Source organism: Lepus europaeus, chromosome X, assembly GCF_033115175.1.
Source record: "Lepus europaeus isolate LE1 chromosome X, mLepTim1.pri, whole genome shotgun sequence".
Lineage (NCBI taxonomy): Eukaryota > Metazoa > Chordata > Mammalia > Lagomorpha > Leporidae > Lepus > Lepus europaeus.
This window is the reverse complement of record NC_084850.1, coordinates 101,301,038-101,326,750: the sequence shown is the minus strand read 5'-3', so window position 1 is coordinate 101,326,750 and position 25,713 is coordinate 101,301,038. Positions and strand designations below refer to the sequence as shown.

Here is a 25,713-nt window from a genome sequence, read left to right as displayed (position 1 = left end):
AGATCCAGCTCAACGAAACACTGCATTGGGGCCACGGGAAGTGCTTTATAAACGCTCCGTCTTTAAATGTTCCTTACAAACCTCCTCCTGGCTCACTGCAACACTTCACTAATTGTCGGGGTCACCTTCATTGCAGGGTCGAGTCCGTTGGGGGATTAAGCCGGTAAATCAGTTCAAGATAAGCCAAGTGCTCAGAGCTATCCCCCAGGGGAAGCGTAGGCGCCTAATTTTGGTCCTAGGTGACACATCATTGCCTATACATGTTCCTGGCCCCTCCCTGGGGTGTGGAGGGTTGAAAATTCCTTCAGTTCCCTGAAAGGATGGCAAAGGAGAGACCTCCGTTTATTTTCCGATCTGTGAAACGGAGACACAACCGTGTGGAAGGGGACGTGCTCGGGGGAGCCTTTGGAGGCTCCGAGGCTTGCCCCTATCCTCCCCATCCCGGCGTCCGAGGAGTAACAATTTGGGCATTCGGAAGTTTGTTCTGGAGCAGACAGCAAACCTCCCGACACCGACGTTCGGGGGCACTGGAAGGGTAACAGGCCGGAAAAGTGCGGGCGCGAGCGCTGCGCGCGCCGACGTCCTCCCGCGCCCCGCGCCCCTCAACCCGGCCGCTCCTCCTCCCCTCGTTCCTCACGCTCCCCTCCTCCCGGACCCCGCCCAGCTCCCGCTTTCCCATTGGCAGAGCCTGCTGCCCGGCCGCCCCGGGATTTAAAGGGCCCGCTCGCCGCGCCGCCCTGGGAGCCGCTGCTGGTCCCGGCCTTGCGGCCTGCGGGGGAGGCTGCCCGGAGGAGGCGGCGACGGTGGCAGCGGCGGCGCATCCCAGGCCCCCAAGAGCACGACTGCCTTTCTGCCAGGTAAGGCGCCAGGAGTGTGCGCACACGACTCCCTGGCTCCCGTCCCTTAGCCGGCCTCCCCGCGCGGACCTGAAGCGAGTGTCCTGGGACCCCGTCCCCATCACCTTTCTGACTCTCCCATGCTGTGTCCCCTGCCACCACCTCCACTTCCCTGCAGTCCCCCGGCCTGGGCCGGGCTTTGTTGGCGGCTTTTCGCCGGGTGGGGGTGTGATGGGGAGCGCGGGGGATACAGGACACCCCCCATATCCATACAAGGAGAGATGCACACGGCCCCCAAGTGTCACAGAATCCCTCTGTGTGCCCTCCTCACAGAGCTACTCTACCTTGGAAACCAGGAAGGCCCCCCCCTCGTATCCCACCCCCAGCCCCATCTGCTCTAGGGGCCTAGAATGTACACCATGGGATCATCATCGGACTGGACTGTTCACAGCATTCCCGAGACACAGGTCCCGCATTCACTGCAAGTCACAGCTGTGTGTGTGCGCGCGCGCGTGTGTGTGTGTGCATCCAGAGCCACCCCCCACCCCCACACACACCCACGCACAGCTGGTGGCTCCGTCTGATGCACCTGACGCTCACATCTTCCCCCAGACCCCCCAGCACCATCTGTGGGTTCCGCACCCGCAAACTGAAATCTTAAGCGCTCAAGTTCAGCCCTTGAGCAGGATCCTCGTGGACATCCTGTTCCCTCCGTGTTCCATCTTTGGCAGATCTATCCATCTGGCCATCCAGCCGCGGGGGTCCGCAATGGCTACCTTCAGCCGCCAGGAATTTTTCCAGCAGCTACTGCAGGGCTGTCTCCTGCCTACCGCCCAGCAGGGCCTTGATCAGATCTGGCTGCTCCTTGCCATCTGCCTCGCCTGCCGCCTCCTCTGGAGGCTTGGTAAGTGCCAGCCACCCCATGTGCCACCAGGCTAGACCATGCCACACCTGCCACATTCATCCATACCAAGCCACACCTTACCCTGCCACGTCCAACCATACCAAATGAGGTCCCAACATGTCTGGCCCTACCACATCCCACCAAGCCCTGTTCCAACACTCCACATCCTACTCTCTGCAGCCACCCCATTGCCACAGCACGCCAAGCCACATCCTGCCATAGCAGGCCATGCCCTTCAGTGTTCCTGGGGTCTTGGATTCTGAGAAGTTGAAGTCCTTGGATCTTGGGATCCTGAAATACCTCCATCTCCCATGGTGTAAGATTCCATAACAGGGTGATGGAGTCCCAAGGTACCCTGACCGTGTTGGGAGTTTCTGACAAACTGCAATTCTCACATTTTTGGCTTCCAGGATGTTGGCAATCTAGATTTCTGTAATCAGGGCATGATGAAATTTCTAGATTCTCGGATGTTTCGGCAATCATAAGCAGGCCTGTATCCAAATAAGATTTCAAGTCCCTGAGGTTCCTTCAGGATGCTGCAATTTCTGGAAATCTGAGATTCAAAGGTTCTATAGTTTGTTTTTATTTCATTTTAAATGGATGTTTTATTTTTTCCCAGGTCTATTATTTTGAAATATTTCAAAGCTACTGAAAAGTTGAAAAGTAGTATACTGACTACCCATATATGCATGACCAGATTCTCCAACTGTCAACATCTTGTCACAATAGCTCGTTCTTTCTGTCTGTCTGTCTGTCTAGCTATCTGTCTTCTTCCCGAATCACTTGAATAACCTGCTGACATCAACACTGCACCCCAAATCCTTCAGTGTGTGGCTCCCAAGACCAAGGACACCCTCCCCCACGACCACAGCCCCAGCTGTCACCCCCTAAGAAACGTCCTCTGAATGCAATAATGCTATCTGATGAAACTGACAGTTGTCTTTTTCCCATGGTTCCCTCAAATGTCTTTTAGAGAAGCCCAGACGCCCTCTGCAGCTCCCCACCCGCACTGCTCTGGGCCCCCCACCAGCCGCACCACGTCCGCACCACTAGGGCTTTGCCCCGGCTGTGCCCTATGCCCAGGCCATCCTCCCCTTCCTACCAGCCCACCAACCTTCCCTTTCTTGTTCTCTCTCTCGCCCTCTCTCTCTCTTTCCCTCTTTCCCTCTCTTCTCTCTTTCTCTTTCTCTCTCCCTCTCACCCGAAGGGCTGCCATCCTACCTGAAGCATGCAAGCACCGTGGCAGGCGGGTTCTTCAGCCTCTACCACTTCTTCCAGCTGCACATGGTTTGGGTCGTGCTGCTCAGCCTCCTGTGCTACCTCGTGCTGTTCCTCTGCCGGCATTCCTCTCACCGTGGCGTCTTCCTCTCCGTCACCATCCTCATCTACCTACTCATGGGGTACGGGCATTTTGTTGGCGGGTGGGTCCCCAAGGGTCCTGATGCGGTTGCCCAAGATGGTCGGGGGGGGGGGGGAGTGGGCATGAAGGGGTCCCAGGAGAAGGAAGGGAGTCTGGGAGGACCATTTTCCTATGGAGAGGTACGGAGTGGGGAGTGTGGTGTGGAACATTCCCGAAGAAGAGACAATGAAAGAGTTGCCTTTCACAAGTCTGCACGAGTCAAGGAGGGCGTGGGCTCCCCCTGGAGATGGGAACCTGTGAGCATTATTGCTCATGAACTTGTGCAGGGCCCTGGAAGGTAGAATCCTCTAAGCACCTGGGTCTCCCCAGGTGGTCTCAGTGGCCACGGGGGTCCTGGAGCCAAGAACCTGTTTTTTTCTCCCCTCCCCCTCAGTGAGATGCACATGGTAGATACCGTGACATGGCACAAGATGAGAGGTAGGTGGGCCAGCCCCTTCGCTGCCCCAGCCCTCCTGCCCCTTTCTCAGCTCCCTGCCGCCCCCACCCTGTGTCTTTCCTCCGCTTCTCTTCACCCACCCCTCTGGACATGGAGGCCTCACATTGCCCTAGCATCTGTGTCTCTCTCTACCATGCTTTCTCCCCCTGAGTCTGTCTGGCCCATCTCACATATGGGCCTGAGCTCTTGGCTAAGGGCGCCTGCCTGTCCTGGGTCCACTTCCCCACCTGCCTCTCTGACCTGTGCCCATCTAGCCATCATTGTACCCCCTTCCCCCTAACCGCCCCTCACCTGCTGCTTACCTGCTCTCTGCCCTTCTACTTGACCATGGATCCCACACATAGGGGCCCAGATGATCGTGGCCATGAAGGCGGTGTCTCTGGGCTTCGACCTGGACCGGGGCGAGGTGGGTGCGGTGCCCTCGCCTGTGGAGTTCATGGGCTACCTCTACTTCGTGGGCACCATCGTCTTTGGGCCCTGGATATCCTTCCACAGCTACCTACAGGCTGTCCAAGGCCGCCCACTGGTGAGGTCCTGGGTGGACAGGTGGGCAGGGATCGTGGGAGCTGCCAGGGGGCAATGCTCACAGAGTCTTGATCTCCCCCCAACCCCACAGAGCCGCCGATGGCTGCAAAAGGTGGCCCGGAGCCTGGCGCTGGCCCTGCTGTGCCTTGTGCTGTCCACTTGCGTGGGCCCCTACCTCTTCCCATACTTCATTCCCCTCGATGGTGACCGTCTCCTTCGCAAGTGAGCACAGCCTTTGAGGCCCCTGCCCGGCAGTCAGGGGGTTGGGTAGCGATCTGGGATCTCCCCAACTCTGAGCCTGTCTCTTAATGCTTCTGTCTGTCTTCTATTACTACAGCAAGAAACGCAAAGCCAGGTAAATGAGGGCAGATGCTGAGGGCAAGTGGAGCTGCCTGGGGGAAGGGGACCAGAGCCTATGACCAATGGCTTCTGGACGTCTGAGTCTGTCCATCTGTCTACCCCTGCCCCATGACTAAAAGGACACTGAGTGTCTCTCGGTGGCTGCCTGTTTGGCTCTGTGACTCCGTGTGTGACTGACATTCTGACACATTTTGTGTGGCTGGCTGTCCATCTGTTCAGCTGTTTCACCATGGAAACAGTGACGTGACCGTAATGGGGGAGGGACAAGTGACTAACCTGTCTGTGACTCTGGCTAGAGGGAGAGATTGCGGGTTGGCCCCCTGTTGGCCCCTGATGCCCTGAATGTGGGACCCTGAGTTCTGGTGGGTTGGCTGTGCCATTGTCAATGAAGGGATATGTGGCTATCCCTGGGTAACATACATCTGCATGGCCAAAGCTGGTGTGCCTAGAACTCTGGCCAGGAATGGGTCTGACCGTGGCTTCTCGAATAGCTGTCTGTGATAGACCCTGCTGTGTGTGTGTGTGCCTTCTCTGACTGCCTGGTGATGTCCTGCTCTGGGGCCACAACTGACTAAGTCCCTGTACCTATCGGCAGAACCGACTGTCTGCTTCTGCTTTGATTCCCTACTCACGGCTGCCAGTTATATGCGAGGCTGAATGAGTCTCCCAAAGGTCAAGGGACTTGACCGGTGTCACCCAGCCAAACAGCCCGGCACGAATCCCAGGACTAATTTCTGAACCGATGCTTTTCCCAGGGCGAGATGCTGCCTGTTTTTCACCATGTCTGATTGTGTGTGTGTGTGTGTGTACTGGTGTTTCATGATCTCGGTGCTCACGACAGGCTTTTTCGACTGTCTTATGGTCCCTGAGGCAGGTCAGAGAGCTGCGAGGTCTTTGTGTCTGGCTGTGTGGTTGTTCGAGGGTGCAGGGCTGCGAGACTGGGCCTGGCCCGAGCCGGGGCTGGCTGGCCGTACAAGGCTGCAGGACCATGCTGTATTATAGGACCGAGCAGGCATCTGTTTGAGCCGCATGGGACTAACAGCCGGGTGATGCGTGTCTGTGTGTGACCCTCATGGTCTACCCATTTGTGCCTCCGCATTTCTGTCTGTCTTGTCTGTGGCTAACTCAGGCCAGCCTCCATGGCCTCTCTCTGACTCTCTGTTCTTTCTTCTCTGCTGCCTTCCTGACCCCTGGGGACCCTAGGGGCACCATGGTAAGGTGAGTCTACAGGGGCAGAGCTGGGGATGCTGCCATGTGGTGGGGGGGGGGTCACTCCAGGGCCTGGGCATCATGCCCCCTCTCTCTTGCCCCTTCCTCCCCAGGTGGCTGCGAGCCTATGAGAGCGCCGTCTCCTTCCACTTCAGCAACTATTTTGTGGGCTTTCTGTCCGAGGCCACGGCCACGTTGGCAGGGGCTGGCTTCACCGAGGAGAAGGATCATCTGGAATGGTGGGGAAGGCTTGGGGGTCCCCTTTCCCCCCAGGGTACTGCCTACAGGAGGTGCAGGGAGGAGGGGGGTGCTCCCGTCAGGGGAAGGAATGGCCCAGACAAAAGTGTGGCAGTGAGATGGGTTGAGATGCCAACTCGGTTGGTATCTCTTTTGCCCACAGGGACCTGACAGTGTCCAAGCCAATAAATGTGGAGCTGCCACGGTCAATGGTGGAGGTTGTCACGAGCTGGAACCTGCCTATGTCTTATTGGCTGAATAACTGTGAGTCACCAAGTCACCACTCCAGGGCAGCTGGTAACCTAGGCCCTTTCCAACACTGACTGGGCACCTACTATATACTGGCCACTGGAGATGCAGCAGGGACCAAACACATCTCTGTCCTGGTGGAGCTTGCATTTTGGGCAGTGGAGGCATGGGGAGAGCAGATCATAAATGAGAGAACAAATGCACACTCGTTCAGGTGGTGATTGGTGGTGATGGTAAAAAAAAAAAAACAACTAATAATAGAACAGGTAAAAGTGATCTAGGAGTGTTGGCAGGAGTGGGGGCAATGGTGGCAAATTTAAGTGAATTTAGTTAGGGCAAGTCTCACTGAGGACGTGACATCTGAGCAAAGAGCTGAGGCAGGTGAGGGAGCAAGGAATGCAGCTAGGATGGAGAGAAGAGCGACAGATGGAGGGAACAGCAGGTGCGAAGGCCCCGAAGTAGGAGCTTGCTTGCTGTGCGTAACAGCAAGGTCAGTAGGGCAGGCATAGAGTGAGCAAAGGGACCAGGGATAGGCGGGAAGGTAAGTGAGGTCGTGTAGAGCCTTGTGGACTACAAACAGGACATTGACTTTTTTTTTTTTCTGAGATGGGAGCCACAGCTAGGCTCCGAGCAGAGGAGGGTCGTTGGGCTGATGTGGGTTGTAACAGGATCCCGCTGGCTGCTCTGAGGACAGAAGCAGCAAGGAGGCCTCTGCAGGAATTGAGGCCAGTGACGATGCTGGCCACAGTGCACATGGAGAGGAGAGGTCAGATCCTGCATAAATTCTACAGCAGGTGGAACTGACTTGATTGCTTCAGAGTCTGGATATGGGAGTGTGTGTGTGGGGGGGGGGGGTGACTCCAAGATTTTTGCCCTGAGGAAGTGGAAGAGTAGAGTTAACATTGAACTTGGGAGGAGCAGGTCGGGAGGGAAGCCACCTCAGGGCATGTGAGGCTGGGAGCGGCATAAGGGCTTTATCCTGGGGGTTCCCTAGCCCCGCCTGAGGCCCTCTGGGAGTGGCAGGGAAATCTTCATCGACATCTTCCTCTCCAGATGTTTTCAAGAATGCTCTCCGCCTAGGGACCTTCTCAGCAGTGCTGGTCACCTACGCAGCCAGTGCCCTCCTGCACGTGAGCCGGGCCGAGGGGGATCAGGGTGAAAGCTGGGAGGGGGTGGCCTCCTCTTCACTCGCCTCACTGCCCCTCCCCTGGACCTCCCTCCTGCCCCCTCCCCAACCAGGGCTTCAGCTTCCACCTGGCCGCAGTACTGCTGTCCCTGGCCTTTATCACCTACGTGGAACACGGTGAGTGAGCATGAGTGCAGGGATGGTGGGGTGGGTGGAGGGGGGCTGGAGGGTGTGTGGCTGGAGTCACCACTCTCTGAGGCTAACCTGAGGCCCTTCCCTCCCCATCCCACCGCCCACCATAGTCCTCCGGAAGCGCCTAGCTCGGATCCTCAGTGCCTGCGTCTTGTCTAAGCGGTGCCCGCCTGACTGTTCACACCGGCATCGCTTGGTGAGGGCTCAGCCCGGGGCCACTTTGTGCCCCACATGGCCCCTCAATAACATTAGGTAGCTTCCATTCATTGGGCACCTGCTGTCATCCACGTACTGGGCATTCACTCCTCCAGGGAGCACGCGTTGAGCACCTGCTGGTTCCAGGCACCTTTCTAGGTGCTGGAGACACAGTTGTGAACAAAACAGGCTCAAGTCCCAGCCCTGTGAGACAAACATCTTAACAGGAAAGACAGTGAACATAGGAAGTTCATAAATTCTTTTTAAAAAAAAAAAAAGATTTATTTATTTACTTGAAAGTCAGAGTTACACAAAGAAGGAGAGGCAGAGGGAGAGAGAGAGGTCTTCCCTCCGCTGGCTCACTCCCCAGATGGCCGCAACAGCCGGAGCTGTGCCAAGAGCCAGGAGCTTCTTCCGGGTCTCCCACGTGGGTGCAGGGGCCCAAGGATTTGGACCATCTTCCATGGCTTTCCCAGGCCATAGCAGAGAGCTGGATCAGAAGTGGAGCAGCCGAGATTTGAACTGGCGCCCATATGGGATGCCAGCACTGCAGGTGGTGGCTTTACCCGTTAGGCCACAGCGCCGCCCCTCCCGTAAACTCTAATACTAGTTTGTTCTATGGAGGAGAGCTACGAGAAAGTACATGGAAGAAAGGGGAGGATGGATAGGAGGGCTTCTGTTTTGAACAGGAAGGTCAGGGCTGGAGGTTTGGCTCAGTGGCTAAGACGAGATGGCCACGTCTCCTAAGTGGAGTCCCTGAGTTCCATACCCTGCTCTGCCCTTGACTCTAGCTGGAGGCGGCAGCGGCAGTTCAAGTGCTTGGGCCCCTATCACCCACATGGGAGACTTGGATTGACTTCTGGCTCCTGGTTTCAGCCCAGCCAGCTCAGCCCAGCCCTAGCTGTTGCAGGCGTTTGGGGAGTTAACTAGCAAGATATGATCTGCTATCTCTCTGTCTCCCTTTCCTCCTCCCTCTTCCCCCTCCCCTCCCCCTGTCCAGTGAGTAAGTAAATAAGTTCACTAGGGAGGTCAGTCTGGGAAGCCTTCCTGCTGACTTCTGAGTTGTTTTATTGAGGGGAGCACCCCAGGCAACAGGAACACCCAGTATAACACTGGCCTCCAAGTTTGGGCCCCTGTGGCATGAGAAGAGTGAGCGTAGTGGGAGGCATGAGCCCTCTAGGTCATTTGGGGATGGGTTTTTGTTTTGTTTTGTTCTTCCTGTTTGCCATAAAAAAAATAAAGACCACTTCGCATTTGTGTCCCACCTGACAATCAGAGGTCATCCCCATCCCCCCCAGCTGCCAGCCCCCACGGCTCTTGCTCCTCTGCCTGAACACGTGCCTCTCCCCCGAACCTGACCCTGACACCCTCATTGGTAACAGCACCCTCACTCTTGGGGACCTCTGAGCATCCCTAACAGGTTTCCTGAATCATCCTTTCCCCCTGGGTACCTGCATTCCTGGAACTCACTCTCACCTTGTGTGTGTGTGTGCGCACGCACTCGTGTGTGCTCCCTGTGCAGCTGGAGGGAGGGGCAGTCTATCATTCAGCCACCAAGTGTATCCAATCTGTCCCCCACAGGGTCTGGGGGTTCGAGGCCTAAACTTGCTCTTCGGGGCCCTGGCCATCTTCCACCTGGCCTACCTTGGCTCTCTGTTTGATGTCGATGTGGATGACACCACAGAGGAGCAGGTGAGGTGGGGCCCTGGACAGGGGGACATATCAGGGACATGCTACCGGCTCTTGGGGACCATGAAGACCAAGGTGGGGATAGGGAGGCCAGAGCTCCTGGGATCCTGGGATCGGGTCTCTCAGCCAGTGCACAAGGCTCCTCCCTTCCTGTTGTCCCTCTGGTTGAGCCACACTGCTAGGGTATTCTATTTGGGAGAAGTAAGCAAAATCTGTTTACTCGTTCTCCTTATATAATTCATCCAATAGAGAGGGAGTGCAAAATCCAGGCTTTCCTTCTTGTAAATTAAGTATGAGGGGACTTCAGAAAGTTCGTGGAAAATGCATATTATGAAAAAAAAACTGTACATGGATTGCACAACGTTTTTGCACCAAAATAAAATGCATTTTTAATCCCATTTCTCCACGCACTTTTTTAAATATCCTCATATTTTATTTCATTTTCACTTAGGGAGAATTGGCAAAATTTCTTTTTTAAAAAAGTTTTATTTGACTGAGGTTGAGGGTGCAAACTCTGGATTCTGCTACTTTAAATTTGTACATTAAAATCTCTACGCTATTTTTGCTCATCAAGTGTGCAAATTCCAGATCGTCCTCCTTTTTAGACTAAGAATACTTTTTTTTAAAGATTTTATTTATTTATTTGAGAGGCAGAGTTACAGACAGTGAGAGGGAGACACAGAGAAAAGGTCTTCTGTCCGTTGGTTCACTCCCCAGTGGCCGCAATGACCAGAGCTGCACCAATCCGAAGCCAGGAGCCAGGAGCTTCTTCCCGGTCTCACATGTGGGTGCAGGGGCCCAAGCGCTTGGCCCATCCTCTACTGCTTTCCCAAGCCACAGCAGAGAGCTGGATTGGAAGAGGAGCAGCCGGGATTAGAACCGGCACCCATATGGGATGCCGGCGGCACAGGCGGAGGATTAACCTGCTGCACCACAGCGCTGGCCCCTAACAATACTTTTTTTTTAAGAGTCAGAGTTACACATAGAGAGGAGAGACAGAGAGAGAGAGAGAGAGAGAGAGAGAGAGAGAGAGAGGTCTTCCATCCGATGGTTCACTCCCCAGTTGGCCACAATGGCTGGAACTGCACCGATCCGAAGCCAGGAGCCATGAGCCTCCTCTGGGTCTCCCACGAAGGTGCAGGGGCCCAAGGACTCAGGCCATTGTCCACTGCTATCCCAGGCCATAGCAGAGAGCTGGATCGGAAGTGGAGCAGCCGGGACTAGAACCGGCGCCCATATGGGATGCCAGCGCTTCAGGCCAGGGCGTCAACTCGCTGCACCACAGAGCCGGCCCCCCTAACAATACTTTTAAAAGTACAGTTTATGGCCGGTGCCGTGGCTCAACAGGCTAACCCTCCGCCTTGCGGCACCGGCACACTGGGTTCTAGTCCTGGTCGGGGCGCCGGATTCTGTCCCGGTTGCCCCTCTTCCAGGCCAGCTCTCTGCTATGGCCCGGGAGTGCAGTGGAGGATGGCTCAAGTGCTTGGGCCCTGCACCCCATGGGAGACCAGGAGAAGCACCTGGCTCCTGGCTTTGGATCAGCGCAGTGCGCTGGCCGCAGCACGCCAGCCGCGGCGGCCATTGGAGGGTGAACCAACGGCAAAGGAAGACCTTCCTCTTTGTCTCTCTCTCTCACTGTCCACTCTGCCTGTCAAAAATAAAAAAAAAATTTTTAAAAAGTACAGTTTATTCATGTGACTCTTGCAGAATCCATGGTTTGCTTCACCTCTGGTTAAGTTTTTCATTTTTAATTGAAAATTAAAACTTTATTTTAGCTTAATTCTATTCAGGTTGAGTGTGCAAAATCCGAGTGTTGCTTCTCTTAAAATAAAGTTTGGGTCCATTTTTATTAAAATATTTAAAATAGTTAATGCATGTCACATGATTAAAAAACCAAACAATATTCCAGATACTCAGAAAACAATGTTGTCCCCATGCGCTACCCCCTGCCTTTTTACGGGTAATCACTTTTATTCATTTTATAAAAATATCTTTCCAAAATTTAAGCATATCAAGCAAATATAAATTAATTAATTTATATTAATTAATTCCTCTCGTCCTGTGTTGACCTCAAAGGTAACACATGTGTGATAATTGTCCTGCAGTTCTTGGAAATCTTCCATTTCAGCTTGAAGAGCATCCTTGTTCTTTTTTTTTTTTTTCACTGTGAGGCTGTAGCACACCTTAAGTTGTCCCTTAGGGTGCATGCTCAGGTGATTGCCAGTCCTCACCTATTGCAAATTCCTTTGCAAAACGTGTGAACAGGCTTGTGCAATCACCAACACAACATGCCTTTCAAACCTCCTGGATATGTTCGCTCTTCTGTAGGCGGGAGATTATGAGTGAGGCTGAGCATTTTGTTGATGAGCTATTTGTTTTCCCATTAGTGGGATGGATGCCCTACTACGCCTTTGGTAATTTTTGCCCTTAAAAAAAAAAAACGATTTCTAGGAGCTCTTTATATATTAGGGAGATGACAGGTCAGAGAGTAGGATTGCCTTGTCTTCTTTTGAAAATGATTTTTAAAGAAGAAAGCAAAAACTATGTCTGATCACATTTCAGATGCACCCAGGTCCTTCTAGGGGGCCTTACCTAGGCTACTATGGAGTCACAAAAATGTCCCTGGGCAAAGGATGGGTTTTCCTGAGACCCTGTCTGTTCTTGCTGAGTGGAACCATGACCTCTTTCTTTCCCACAGGGCTACGGCATGGCATACACTGTCCACAAGTGGTCAGAGCTCAGCTGGGCCAGTCACTGGGTCACTTTTGGATGCTGGATCTTCTACCGTCTCATAGGCTAAGGCATACAATCCTCTTAGCACCCTCAAGACCCCTCCTTGGGGTGCCAGCTCTGATGGAGGATGCGGGAAGGCCCTCTCTACTCCCTTGACCCCACTCCACCCATGATCCCAAACACCCCTACACACACATCCACACACACACACACCATTCCCATGCCTGTCAATCCCCACTACACCATAAGGCGGGCAGGGGGCTGGCCCCTGCTGGGGCCTAGGGGTGGGGGATACTTGGGAAAGCAAAGAGGGGGAGATCCAGGGCCTCCCCGCCTACCTTCTCCTTTTTTATATTCAGTTTGTTATTGTCAAATAAAAGTAGGCAACATCAACAGGCTCTTTGTTCACTGCTCAGAGGGGAATAGCAGTAAGGAAGGGGTGGGGTGGGAGGGGAGCAGCATGGATAAAAGGCTGGGAACCGGAAGCCATGAAGAAGGAGCAGACTGTAATTGGTTCGTGGTTAATTTGTGATTTTTCATGGTTGGATGATGAGCCTGAGGATGGACAAGTCCTGATCCTGTTTGATTTGAGTGGCGTGGGAACAGATGGCGTCAGTGGATATCAGAGAGGCTTGGTACTAACTGGTGTGAAAAACAGAGATCCTCATTCAGACTGGGACAGGGAGGAGGGAAAGTAAGATATTGGTCCTGAGTCTTGTCGGCTGTAACTGGATGCCAGGGCTAGGATGGGGTTGGATTCTGATTGATTGTTCAGTCTGGGTGCCCACTGGTTTAGGGTTATGGCATTCTGATTGTTTCTTTAGAATTAGCACATTTGAGTCTCCATGCCGATTGGCCAGCGGGGCTGAAGGGCCTGGGATCTGATTGGTTTTCTGACTTCAAGTCGGGAGAGGTGAGGATGACTGCTGGTATTCGGACAGAGTTCTGAGTGCTGAACGACTTGGCGGGCTGCAGTGTACAGGATGTATGTGATCTGCCTGTAATATTAAGTTTCCTTGCATTAATCTGGGAACTGATGGGTTGCTCAGTGTAGAAAACAAAGGCAGAGTTGAAAGGACTGCGCCCGGCGAATTGACCAGCCCACCAGGTCCTGTCCCCGCCTCCATCCCGCTCCTGACTCGGTCTCAGCCAAAGGCGAAAATGGCACCACGCGCGAGGACGGGGCCGGCCGCTCCCATTGGTTAGGAGACGCACTGGCCGCCTTCCCCGCCTCTCCATTGGCCCGCTCCGTTGGGTGGGGGAGCCCAGGAGGGGACGGCCCGGAGAAGCAACGCCGCGGAACCTGCGAGCGAGCTCGCCGAGAGGGAGCCCAGAGCCCGCAGAAGCAGCCGCTGCCGTCGCCGGGCTGGGTGAGTGCCCTCCGCCAGGCTCGCTTCTCCATTTCCTAGCTCCTGACTGCCAGACCCTTTCCCCAGCGCCACCCCTTGCGCCTGCGCGGGATCCAGCTGCTGCGCGGTTTTCTGGACGACAGCGGGTCCCCCTTCTCATTGAGCCGCTGGACCAAAGGGTTCTAGCTCTGATTGGTGCGCTCCCTAATTGGCCCTCCTTTTTCTCCTTGGCGCCCTTGCGAGACCCCAGACTTTGGTGCTCGCAGGTGCAGGTTGGCGGCCTTGTTTGCTTTGTGGGAGAGACTCAGGCTTTCTGAGCTCTGGGCCTGAGAACTGTGGTCCCAATTGGTAATCTCGCTGACGCCCCCCAGCTGCACTTCCCAGGACTAAAGGCGAGGGAGTAGCTTTGCAAGAAAAGGTGCTAGACGCTGATCCTTGCCATGGGATCTGGCCTACTTCCTGTGTCGCCCACCAAACCGGGACCAGAGGGTTAGGAGGTGGCCTTGATCTTTGGACCTCTGAGGCCTGGGACCAGCTCTGGGTTCCAAGGCTGCCTCCTGAAGCCTGGGACTAGGCCTCCTGTTTCCTGTTTTAATTCTTTCACTGAAACTTTTTAAAATTATGTGTTTTTATTTTATCCAAAAGGCGGAGAGACAGAAATATTTTCTAAACACTGGGTCACTCCCCGAATCCCAGCAACAGTCAGGGCTGGGTCAGGCTGAAGCCAGGAGCTAGGAACTCAATCCAGCTTTTTAATGTGGGTGGCAGGGACCCAAGTCCTTGGGCCATCACCTGCTGCCTCCCAGGGTGTGCATTAGCATGAAGCTGGATCAGAAGCAGGAGTGGGGACTCTGATATGGAATTCAGGTGTCTTAACTGCTGAACCAAATGTCTGTCCTCTGCTACATCTTAATAGGACTGCCAAAGGGCTGGAACAAGTTTTCGGTCTTTCTCTGGCCTTTCATTTTAGTCGTGTTCTTAAAACAGTATATGTTTAGGTTATTTTTAATCCAGACTCACAGTCTGTTCAGGGATAAATCCGGTCTATTTGCATTTCTATGGTAATAAGCTATTTTGGCTTTGATTTTATTTCATTCTATGTTTTCTATTTGTCCAGGTTTTTCTGTTCTGCTTTTCTCCTCCCTGATTATCTGCACACAGCCATCAGCCCCCAAAGCATGATGACCACCAACGCCGGCCCCTTGCATCCGTATTGGCCTCGACACCTGAGGCTGGACAGCTTTGTACCTAATGACCGTCCCACCTGGCATATCCTGGCTGGCCTCTTCTCCGTCTCTGGGGTCCTGGTTGTGATCACGTGGCTGTTGTCGGCCCGTGCTGCCATTGTCCCACTGGGGACTTGGCGGCGACTGTCCCTGTGCTGGTTTGCAGTGTGTGCGTTCATTCACCTGGTGATTGAGGGCTGGTTCAGTCTCTACCATGAGGTCCTTCTTGGAGATCAAGCCTTCTTATCACAACTATGTGAGTCCTGAGTTCTTTCTTGTGCTTTCTGGGTGCGGGGTGGGGGGGGAGGCTTTTCTAGACGGGAGTTGACTTGGATTTTTAACCACCCACCAGATGGCCTACCACTAATTTATTTTGAAAACTTTAACATTGCTGCATGTAATGGTCCCATGGCTCAAAAACCAAACTACTTGGGTACTTAACGATACATTTACATTATATGAGAGTGTTTTCATCCACAATTCCTGGTTATAACTCCCCAAGATCAGAGAGCAGGTCATGAGCCTCTCTCACACCAGAGGGGTCCTGCCCCATGCCCTCAAAGAAAGAGTGCTGAAGAGCCTGGGCAGGCCAGGCTGGGTTTCCCCACCAAGTCTATTAGCAAGCGTGCATGTATAACGAAACCTCCATAAAAACCCCAGAAGACCGGGTTCAGAGCTTCCAAATAACATCCATACCCTTCTCTCATCGCTCGCCCTATACAACTCTTCCTCTGTGTGCTTGGTAATGAACTGGGAACTTCAAGAGTGTGTTTCCCTGAGTTTTGTGAGCCATTCAAGCACATTCATCAAGCCTAAGAAAGAGACTGGGGAGACCCCAGTTTATGACGAATGGGGCCAGACACACAGGTCAAGCTACTTGGGTCTTGTGATTGGCACCTCAAGGGGCAGGGAGTGCAGTGTTGGAGACTGAGCCCTCTACCTGTCTGAGGGCTCTGACAGGGTCTGAATTGAATGGGGATAGAGGAAACCCAGTCGTCGTCCCTTGCTACAGCTTTGCTTGCTGGCTGGCAGGGAGAAATCTCCACACATCTGGGGGTGGGGGCTGCGGTCACAGAAGCCTTCTGTGTTGATTGTTATGGTGTGAGAGCAAAGGAGACACAGCCTGGTTTTCCAAGTTTCCCCAAACTCTATTAGCTACGCCAAATCCTGGCTTAAGTCTCCTTCCAAGACCATTTACATATAAATTCATTTTAGTTTCATTCATTCTTATTTCATAAAGAGCTTTCAAAGTGTAGATGTTCATTTGTTTTTTTTTTTTTATTTGAAAGTCAGAGTTACACAGAAGAGAGGAGAGGCAGAGAGAAGTCTTCCGTCTGCTGGTTCACTCCCCAAATAGCCACAACGGCCAGAGCTGCACCAATCCAAAGCCAGGAGCCAGGTGCTTCTTCCTGGTCTCCCATGTGGGTGCAGGGGCCCAAGCACTTGGGCCATCTTCTACTACTTTCCCAGGCCACAGCAGAGAGCTGGATTGGAAGAGGGGCAGCCAGGACTAGAACCGGTGCCCATATGGGATGCCGGTGCCACAGGCAGAGGATTAGCCTACTGCACCACGGTGCCGGCCCCAGATGTTCATTTGACTCCGCAGGCACTGATGGGGATTTGATTTTCCCTGTCATATGCTGTTACAAACAGTACTCCTTCTTGGCCTCCTGAGTGGAGCTGCTGTGTGAGTGGACATCTGCTTTCATTCCTCTTGGTTCAATATGAAAGTCCTTCCAAAAGTTCATGGAAAACACAATGAAGAGATAAGTAATTTGGGGTGCAAATTTTTTTTTTTTTTGGAAATCCATGCATAGTTGTTTTCATAACATGCATTTTTCCATGAATATTTTGAGGTTCTCTTGTATGTAGGAGTTGAATGGCTGGGTCCTAGGGTAAATGTCTGTATAATTTTATGAAGATGAAAAATGACCATACAGGTTATACTGTTTTCCATTCCCACCAGCAGCCTAGAAGAGTTTTATTTCCTTTGTATTCTCACCAGGTATTTCTTAAATCTCAGTGGATATGAGTGATATCTCATCACGGTTTGAACTTGCTTTTCCCTTAATGACTAATGATCATTTGAGTGTTTTTCATGTATGTATTGGCCATTTGGAAACCCTCTTTTGTGAAGTCTTCTGCCTAATTTTATTTGGAGTGGGTTTTTTTTTTCTTCTCCATTCTCTGGTCACTCTTTGATTTACTCATCTGTTCACCTGCTTCCTCCCTCTCTCTCTCTCTCTCTCTCTCTCTCTCTCTCTCGTTGGCTATTTAACTCACTCCATCACCCCCACCTTCTGTTACACCACGAACATTTCTTGAGTAGCAAACAATCACAGCACCACTGTTCTGTGTCAGGCTTGGCACACATTCTCCCATTTTATATATACATGAGCTCACTTTGAAAAATTCATGGAAAGACAGAATGAAAAGTTCATTTTGGTGCACATTTTCTATAGACAAGAGACATTCAAGAGTTACAGAAAATGCATATTGTGACAGAACACATAGATTTCAAAATTCGTTTACACCAAAATGAACTTATCTTTTAATTCCATTTTCCCACAAACCTTTGCACATTACCTTCACATTCATGCCTAGAATCCAAATTGCTGTACCATTCACAGATGAGGAAACTGAGGCACAGAGAGTTATGAAGTCCGTCTTCTTAGAGGGGTCCCCAGCTCCCACAAACATGAGCTCCTTTTTTACTGTTTTTATCCTTCATGTTTCCACCTTGTTTGCTTCAGGGAAAGAATATGCCAAAGGAGACAGCCGATATATCCTGTAAGTGTTTGTCTCTGTCCTTGGAGACCTGCATTGGTGGGGTTGGGGGTAGGGGTGGGGGTGGCGGTCCTGGGGCACTCATGGCCTACCCTGATGCCAATGTCCACCGTCCTTTCTCCTGCAGGGATGACAACTTCACAGTGTGCATGGAGACCATCACAGCTTTCCTGTGGGGACCACTCAGCCTGTGGGTGGTGATCGCCTTTCTCCGCCAGCACCCCCTCCGCTTTGTCCTCCAGCTCGTGCTGTCTGTGGGTGAGGAGATGGCCTTCATGGGGCATGAGAAGGGTGGATGGGGGTGGGGGGAGGCCTGAGAGACACAGGTGCATCCCTGCAGGTGGGATGTCGCAATTGTGCCCATCCATAGGGGAGCCAGATTGAAGGACAAACTCCCTGAGGCCCTGGAATAGCCATGTGCCTGCCTCTCTGAGCCTACGCTCCCCAGCAAGGCGACTTCTATCTCTTCTTGCTCCGTTGCAGTCTCTTGTGAAGGTTCCATAGGAGGCCCTGCATCCTCCAGGGTCCGCACTCTGAGCTTCCTTCAGCTGAGATGCAGTCTTGTGTTCTTAAGTGGGTCGCTGTCTTTGGTCCTGGAAATATGAGTTCTTGTTAGTCCTGGAATCCTGGACTGTCTTGCATTCTGGGATTTTGAACTTCCTTCAATTCCAGAGATGTAAGATCTCCTGAATTCAGAAATGCTCACCTCCCTGATGTCTGGAATCCCCGCTTTTCCCAGTTTGCTCAGATTTCCAGCTCTATCCCTTCAGAATTCTCAGCTCTTTGAATTGGGGGTCCTGAGCGCCGAGGCTCTGAATGATAATTTGGAAAATGCCCTGGAATAGAGAGTCGGGGATAGCTTCCTCTTCCTCACAGGGGCTTCCTCTCCTCCTGCCTCCCACAGGCCAGATCTACGGGGATGTGCTGTACTTCCTGACGGAGCAACGGGACGGATTCCAGCATGGGGAGCTGGGCCACCCCCTCTACTTCTGGTTTTACTTTGTCTTCATGAATGCCCTGTGGCTGGTGCTGCCCGGAGTCCTTGTGCTTGACGCTGTGAAGCATCTTGCTCATGCTCAGAGCACGCTGGACGCCAAAGCCACAACAGCCAAGAGCAAGCGGAACTAATGAGCAGTGGCCTAGGGTGGAACTTGGGCTGGTGAGGCGCTCAGCAGAAGCATCCTGCCCTGCTCCCACAGGTTGGAGGGCCAAAGCTAATTAATCTATCACACTTGGGCTGATGGATGGGCACAGAAATGGCCAGAGACATGGAGGGTACAGGCTCTGTGGAGCTACTCCCAGGAGCCTTTGGAACAAAAGGTTAAAGAAAAGACAGAAAGGCCTGTGATGGTAGCAAATTTAAAATCAGGAAATAAACTATCTTGACTCTAACACTGAGAGACCTTGAATTACTAACCCCAGAGATGCCCCATAACTAACCACACAGACCCTCCATCACTCACTCATTGCCCAGACTCCCATCATCCTCAAATAGGCCTCCATCCACCTCTGACCTCAAATTCCCATCATTTACCACACTGACACCACAGGCTCCCAGGCTTCACCCTGGAGACCCTGTAACTCACCACATAGACTCCCCCTTCAAGGCCACCCCATCACTCTACCCACAGACCCCCACCACTGACCCTACAGTATCAGTGAGCTCAGGCTGCCATAACAAAATGCCACTGACTGGCTGGCTTAAGCCACAAGTGACTTCTTTTGTCGCAGTTCTAGGCAGTGGTCAAGATATTGGCAGGTTGACAAGTTTGGTTGCTTCTAAGAGCCCTCTTGGCTTGTAGGTGGCTGTGTTCTCACACTATCCTCATATGATCTTTTCTTTGTGCACTTACACTTCTGGTGTCTCTGTATCCAAAGTTCCTCTTACAAGGGCACCAGTCAGATTGGGTTAAGGCCCACCCTACTAGCCTCATTTTAACATAATCACTCTCCTAAGTAAGGCCCCAGCTCTAAATATAGTCAAATTCTGTGGTACTGGGGGGTTAGGGCTTCAACATGTGAATGTAGGCAGGACACAATTCAGTCCGTAGCATTCTTTTTTTTTTTTTTAAGATTTATTTCATTTATTTGAAAGGCAGTTACAGAGAAAGAGAGGGAGAGGTTGGTGCTGTGGCACAGCGGGTTAAAGCCCTGACCTCAAGCACTGGCATCCCATATGGGCGCCTGTTCTAGTCTCGGCTGCTCCTCTTCCCATCCTGCTTTCTGCTATGGCCTGGGAAAGCAGTAGAAGATGGCCCAAGTCCTTGGGCCCCTGTGTCCATTTGGAAGACCTGGAAGAAACTCCTGGCCTCTGGCTTCAGATCAGCATAGCTCTGGCCATAGCAGCCATCTGCGGAGTGAACCAGCGGATGGAAGACGTCTCTCTCTGTCTCTACCTCTCTCTGTAACTCTGTCTTTCAAATAAATAAATAAAACAAATCTTTTAAAAAGAGAGAGAGAGGGAGATATAGAGATATCTTCCATCACTGGTTCATTCCCCTAAATGGCTGCAAATGCCAGGGCTGTGTCAGGTCAAAGCCAGGATCCAGGGTGCCCTTATGGGATGCTGGAGTTACAGGTCGTGGCTTAACCCATTATGTCACAACGCCAGCCCCATAACATTCTTTTTGCAAGCAAAATACACCCACTTGCATCCTAACAGCCCAAAACTCTTATTCCACTCCAGCATTAGCTTTAAATCCCAATTCTCATCTAAATATCATCAAAATCAAGCGTGGGTGAGACTTGAGATGTGATTCATTCTAAGTCAAAAATTCCTCTCTAGCTGTGAAGCCATGAAATGAGATGAGTTATCTGTTACCAAAACGCAGTGGTAAGACAGGCACAAGATTGATATTCCCATTCTGGAAAGGAAAAATTGGGGAAAGAAGAAAGGGATCACAGGTCCCAAGTAAGTCAGAAACCTAACAGGGTCAGTCTCATTATTTTAGAGCTACAGAAAGATGCTCTTTGATTGAATGACCTGTTCTCTGGGCTCACCGAGTTGGAAGGCCCCATGTTCTGGACCCATTGGGATGGCAGTGTTGCTCCCTGAGCTGTGGGTGGCAGCCTGGCCCACTGATGCTGAGAAGGGGACAGCCTCACCTTTAGGATCACTCTTCCATTTTCTTGAAGGATCATGCATGTTCATAGCCAGAAAGCTCTATTGTCCTGTCCTGTAAAATCTCATACATTCAATAGCTTTTCTTCATTTTGGCCCATCTCTATCCCCTTTAGTCCCAGTCAGCATTGTTTCTGCTGGTATTATCCCACCTCTATTCCTGGCTTGTGCTGAAATTGCTGATTAGGTCAACATGTCATGCCCAAGATTTTTTATAGCATCTGTCCAGCCACACCCCAAGTAGTCTCTCCAGAACACATTTTCTCAGTGTTTGCAATATTGACTAGGCCAGCATTTTTCTGTATCTTCACATTCTAGTTACTTCTTGCCTATCAATTTCTTTTTCAATGCATCTGTCTCCTCTCACATTGTTCTATACCAGCAATGAGAAACCAGGCCATATCTTCAACACTTTGCTCAGCAAGCTCCTCAGGTTCCACAGAACACTAGAACACAACCAAGGTTTTTTGCCTTCTCTCTAGTTTCCACTAACATGATCCTCATTTCAATCAGGCCTCACCAGAAGCACTTTTAATGTCTATATTTCTACCAACAGTCTCTTCAAAGCAACTGTTTTAGTCTATTCAGGCTACTATAAAAAAAAAAACACCATGAATTGGGTAGCTTATAAGCAATTTATTTCTGACAGTTCTGGAGTCTGTGAAGTCCCAAGTCAAAGCACTGGAAGATTTGGTTTCTGGCGAGGGCCTGTTTCCCCATAGATGGTACCTTGCTATATGCACACATGGTGGAGGAGTTGAACTTTGGTCTCATCATCCCCTTGTGAGACCACTAATCCTATTCAAGAGGGCTCTACCCTCACTATCTAATCACTTCCCAAAGGTTGATACCACCACATTGGGTAGTAGTTTCACAGAGGAATTTTAATGATACAAACATTCAGACCATGGTAGCAATATGGGCTTTTTCTAACATGCACTTCAAAAGTCTTCCACATTCTACCTATTACCCAGTTCCAAAGCCATTTCCACATATTTAGTTATCTGTTTCAGCAGCACCTGTCTTCCTAGTTGCAAATCTGCATTAGTTTAGTGAGGATGCCGTAATAGAGATTTATTTTCTCAGTTCTAGAGTCTGAAAGTCCAAGTTCAAAGTGCCAACAGGTTTGGTTTCTCCCCATGGCTGCACATGGTCTTCCCTCTGTTCATGAACATGTTTGTGTCCTAATTTCTTATAAGGACATCAGACAATTTGGATTAGAGTAGCCTCATTTTAACTTGATTACCTCTTGAAAAACCCTAATCACCACATATAGTCACATTCTGAAGTACTGAGAGTTAGTGCTTCAACAGAATTTAGGGGGATGCAATTCAGTCCATAACACTCCTCTACACTCATCCTACTCAACACCCCAGTGCTTATCTTGCAGTCCTTCCACCCCTCAACCCTTAGCCTCCAATCACACCCCCAAAGATGCCCATCATGTATCATCCCTGCAAGTCCCTCATCACTAGTCCTGCAGACACATCTCTTACCCCACAAGCCCCAGCATTAGCCCTACATACTTCTGCCACTCCGTGGACCACACATCATTCATCTCACAGGCCCACGTTCTTCTCCCAGCAGGCTCCACCCCTCCATCATTCAGCTGTCACTCCACGATCACCCATCACTGACTCGACAGAGCTCTGCCACTCACCACACTGACCTGACCACTCACTTCACAGATGCCTCATCTCTTACACCACAAAGTCCCCATGACCCACCTTATAGAATAGTGTACCCGCGCCTCTAGAGATCCCCTATCCCTACTCTGCTGACCCATATCATTCACCCCATGACCACCCATAACTCAAGCCACAGAGCCTCATCAGTCACCTACAGATTCCCTCATCATTAATCCTACAGAATCCTGTCACCCCTCAATACCCTTTCATTTACCCAACACACTCCTCAACACTCAGCTTACTTAACTCAGAGCTCCATCATCCTGTGGACTCCATCACTAGCCTGCAGAGCCCATCACACCTAACAGAGACCCCATCACTAACCCCACATACCTCATCCTCCCCTGCATTAGCCAGCTGGGGCTTCAGTAATAAAATGCCACAGAGCAGGTAGCTTCAGAGGAATTTATGTTCTCAAAGTTCTGGAGGCTGGAAGCCCAAGCTCAAGGTGTCAACAGATTTGGTTTCTCCTAAGGCCTCTCTCCTTGGCTTGTAGATGGCTGCCTTCCCACTGTGTCTTCACATGGTTTGCAGCCCTTGTATCTCTTTCTCTTCATATAAGGACATTAGTGTCACTGGATTAGGGTCCCACCCTTCTGACTTCATTTTACCTGAATTACCTCCTTAAAGACCCTACCTCAAATAAGTCACATTGGATGGTAGTGCTTTAATATATGAATTGGTAGGGGGGCACAATTCAGTCTATAAAATTCCTTATCACCCATCATTGACTACACAGCCCCCATCAATCACCTCAGACTGCACATCCCACATTTCACAGAGCCTCCAACACTCAGGCCACACGCACACACATACACCCCTCATCACTCAACCTCTTGGCTCCTGATAAGTTTCCCCACAGACACTCCATCACTCATCCAACATACCCCATCATTAACCCCTAAGACACTCATCACTCTCCCTGCAAACTCTCTCACTTGCTCTATAGACTGCCTTTTATTCACCCCATGGAAACTCCAGAACTGACCCCACAGACCTCCATGATTGACAACACAGATCCCTATCACTTGTCCTACTAACCCCCCACTACTCACCTTCAAAATCTCCTTCATTCACCCTAAAAGCCCCATACTCACCCCACATCCCCCCCATCACTCATCGTACCAGTTCCTATCACTGACTACACAGACCCACCAATCACTCATCCTACAGATCCCTCATCATTCATCAGTAACCCTATAAACTCCCTCTAACTTACCTTACAGAATCCATCACTTATGCCACCAAGCCCGCCACCAGTCAATCCAAGGATTCGATCTCTTACCCCATAAACCCTTTCATTCCATCTCTCAACTCACAGCCATCCACCGTTCACCATATACACCCATTGCCCATCCAGAGACACCATCATTCACACTGACCACTGATCAGTCACTCCACAGACCTCTACTCACTTCCAATTCCCATCACTTTCCCTACAGACTTCCTATCACTCACCTCACAGATCCCCTCTCACAAGACATACCCTTATCACTGACCCTGAAGACCCCATCACTCAGCCCAGCTTCTGACATTACTTAACTTTATAGGCCCTCAGTCATTAAAAAAAAAAAAAAAATTGGCTACTTGAATTTTGAACACATGGCAAAGAATGAGTGAAACTACAGATACCCATGGACTGGCTTCAGGTGACCTGTGTAGAGCAGGCCTTCAATTCAAATTCTTTATTTATTTGAAAGGTGGAAAGCCAGAGTTACCAGCCACTAGTTGACACCACAAGTGTCTGCAATGGGCTGGGTCAGGGCCAAAGCCAGGAGCCAGGAACTCAATCCAGGTCTATGTGGGTGACAGGAACCCAATTACCTGAGCCATCACTGCTTCCTCCCAGGGTCTGCATTAGCAGGAAGCTGGAACCAGGCACTGAACCCAGATACTCCGACAGGGGATGCAGGCATCTTAACCGTTTTGAAGCCTACCTCCAGTTTAAATTATGAGTCTGCTCAGGGACATGGTATAGCTTTGGAGAGATGCCTCACTGTTAAGACCAAAGTCCTGCATGATCTCACCCTAATTACTTTCTCATCTGATACGTTATAACTCACTTCATTGCTTATTCTACTTAAAGACATACTGACCTACTTGCTCTTCCTCAAACACACCAGATTAAGCCTCACTTTCTGCTCACTGAACTGCCTAATTCCTCTGCCACTTATGACCCCTTTGCCTTTGAGCTTGTTTTCCCCTGGTCTTCCATGCTCTCATCTGTAAAAAGCTAATAATAATGACACCTACCTCACAGGGTTTTTATGCAGATTAAATGAATTAATATATGTAGACTGTCTAGCATATGCTTTATATTTGTTAAATGGAAGAATGAATAAACAAATGAAAGAAAAAGTTCTCCCCTGGACTATGGCAAAGATCTCCTTTTTGAACTTCTTCCTCCCAGTATCTTTCCATCCAAGGCTCTCTCCACAACCAAGGCAGAGGCATCTGACCACATCATGCCCCTGTCTAAAACCTGCACCCCACTACCACCAGGATAAACTGTAAGCACCAGGCTACTGGTTTGCTCATCTCATCCTATGATACCTTAAAAGAGAAGCCAGTTCTTAAACTTAGGAAATCCAGCAGGGCCACAGTTGCTTTTGACTCCATGCATATGGGACAAAGAGAGACATGCCAATAATCCTCTTCTGACTTTCTCTTTTTATCCCTATTGTGACTTTCAAAGAAAATTCCTTATTATTTATATTTTCCAAAAACTAGAGATGTGTATTTAATATTAATACCCAGGCAACAAATCATTTTAAAAGATATTGAAATGGAATTTCAGACTTGTCGACAAAGTCAACCACAAGGGCAGCATTCACAGAGCACTGCAACTTGTGGGAAAGAACAATTATGATGGCTGCAGTTTGGTCAATACAGACAGCAAAGTTTCTCTGTGAGCCTCAGATTATACTTTGACAGGCTACAAATTTACCTCACAGACATGAGTTCCTCCATTTTGAACAGATAAAGGATACTGTTTGGAAAGAATATGTTTATAAACCCCCAGATTGCTAGAATTTCCAATCCAGGGACTTCTGCTGATTTAGGAACTGTCTCAAAAGACTTATTGGGACCTGCACTGTGGCATAGGAGGTGGAGCCACCGCCTGCAGTTCCGGCATCCTATATGGGTGCCGGTTCAAGTCCCGGCTGCTCCAATTCTGATCCAGCTCCCTGCTATGTCCTGGGAAAGCAGTAGAAGATGGCCCAAGTCCTTGGGCCCCTGCACCCACGTGGGAGATCTGGAGGAAACTCCTGGCTCCTGGCTTTGGATCGGCATAGCTGTGGCTATTTTGGGAGAGAACCAGCGGATGGAAGACCTCTCTACCTCTCCTCTCTCTCTCTGTGTAACTGACTTTCAAATAAATAAATAAATCTTTAAAAAAAGACTTATTGCCTACTGATAACTCCCTCAAA

At 50.8% G+C, this 25,713-nt stretch overlaps 2 protein-coding genes across 3 annotated transcripts; both read left to right on the top strand.

The window, feature by feature from the left end:
* The first annotated feature begins 756 nt into the window (after positions 1-756).
* On the top strand, positions 757-12,490 carry PORCN (porcupine O-acyltransferase). 2 transcript variants are annotated; one of them, XM_062183862.1, is made up of 13 exons: positions 757-857; positions 1,568-1,740; positions 2,948-3,140; positions 3,534-3,577; positions 3,941-4,122; positions 4,213-4,343; positions 5,804-5,929; positions 6,091-6,191; positions 7,230-7,306; positions 7,416-7,479; positions 7,605-7,690; positions 9,271-9,381; positions 12,077-12,490. In XM_062183862.1, the coding sequence occupies exons 2-13, from the start codon at positions 1,605-1,607 to the stop codon at positions 12,176-12,178; spliced, it is 1,353 nt and encodes a 450-aa protein (XP_062039846.1). In that variant the 5' UTR covers positions 757-857; positions 1,568-1,604; the 3' UTR covers positions 12,179-12,490. The 2 variants fall into 2 exon arrangements, with proteins under 2 accessions (XP_062039846.1, XP_062039847.1); XM_062183863.1 differs by lacking the exon at positions 757-857 and having other exon boundaries at positions 1,658-1,740; positions 3,019-3,140.
* Positions 12,491-13,373: 883 nt separating this feature from the next.
* On the top strand, positions 13,374-18,865 carry EBP (EBP cholestenol delta-isomerase). Its single transcript, XM_062182945.1, has 5 exons — positions 13,374-13,481; positions 14,578-14,942; positions 17,440-17,476; positions 17,601-17,731; positions 18,378-18,865. Exons 2-5 carry the CDS (start codon positions 14,639-14,641, stop codon positions 18,599-18,601), a joined length of 696 nt encoding a protein of 231 aa, XP_062038929.1. The 5' UTR covers positions 13,374-13,481; positions 14,578-14,638; the 3' UTR covers positions 18,602-18,865.
* The last annotated feature ends 6,848 nt before the right edge of the window (positions 18,866-25,713 follow it).

What these genes read in the sequence shown, in the direction of transcription:
- PORCN (XM_062183862.1), top strand. Translation starts at nt 1,605, where the DNA reads ATGGCTACCTTCAGCCGCCAGGAATTTTTCCAGCAGCTACTGCAGGGC. An exon ending in GTTCACACCGGCATCGCTTG is followed by an intron (nt 7,691 to 9,270) that starts GTGAGGGCTCAG and finishes TGTCCCCCACAG; the next exon opens with GGTCTGGGGGTTCGAGGCCT. An exon ending in ATGACACCACAGAGGAGCAG is followed by an intron (nt 9,382 to 12,076) that starts GTGAGGTGGGGC and finishes TCTTTCCCACAG; the next exon opens with GGCTACGGCATGGCATACAC.
- EBP (XM_062182945.1), top strand. Translation starts at nt 14,639, where the DNA reads ATGATGACCACCAACGCCGGCCCCTTGCATCCGTATTGGCCTCGACAC. An exon ending in AGCCTTCTTATCACAACTAT is followed by an intron (nt 14,943 to 17,439) that starts GTGAGTCCTGAG and finishes TGTTTGCTTCAG; the next exon opens with GGAAAGAATATGCCAAAGGA. An exon ending in GGAGACAGCCGATATATCCT is followed by an intron (nt 17,477 to 17,600) that starts GTAAGTGTTTGT and finishes TTTCTCCTGCAG; the next exon opens with GGATGACAACTTCACAGTGT.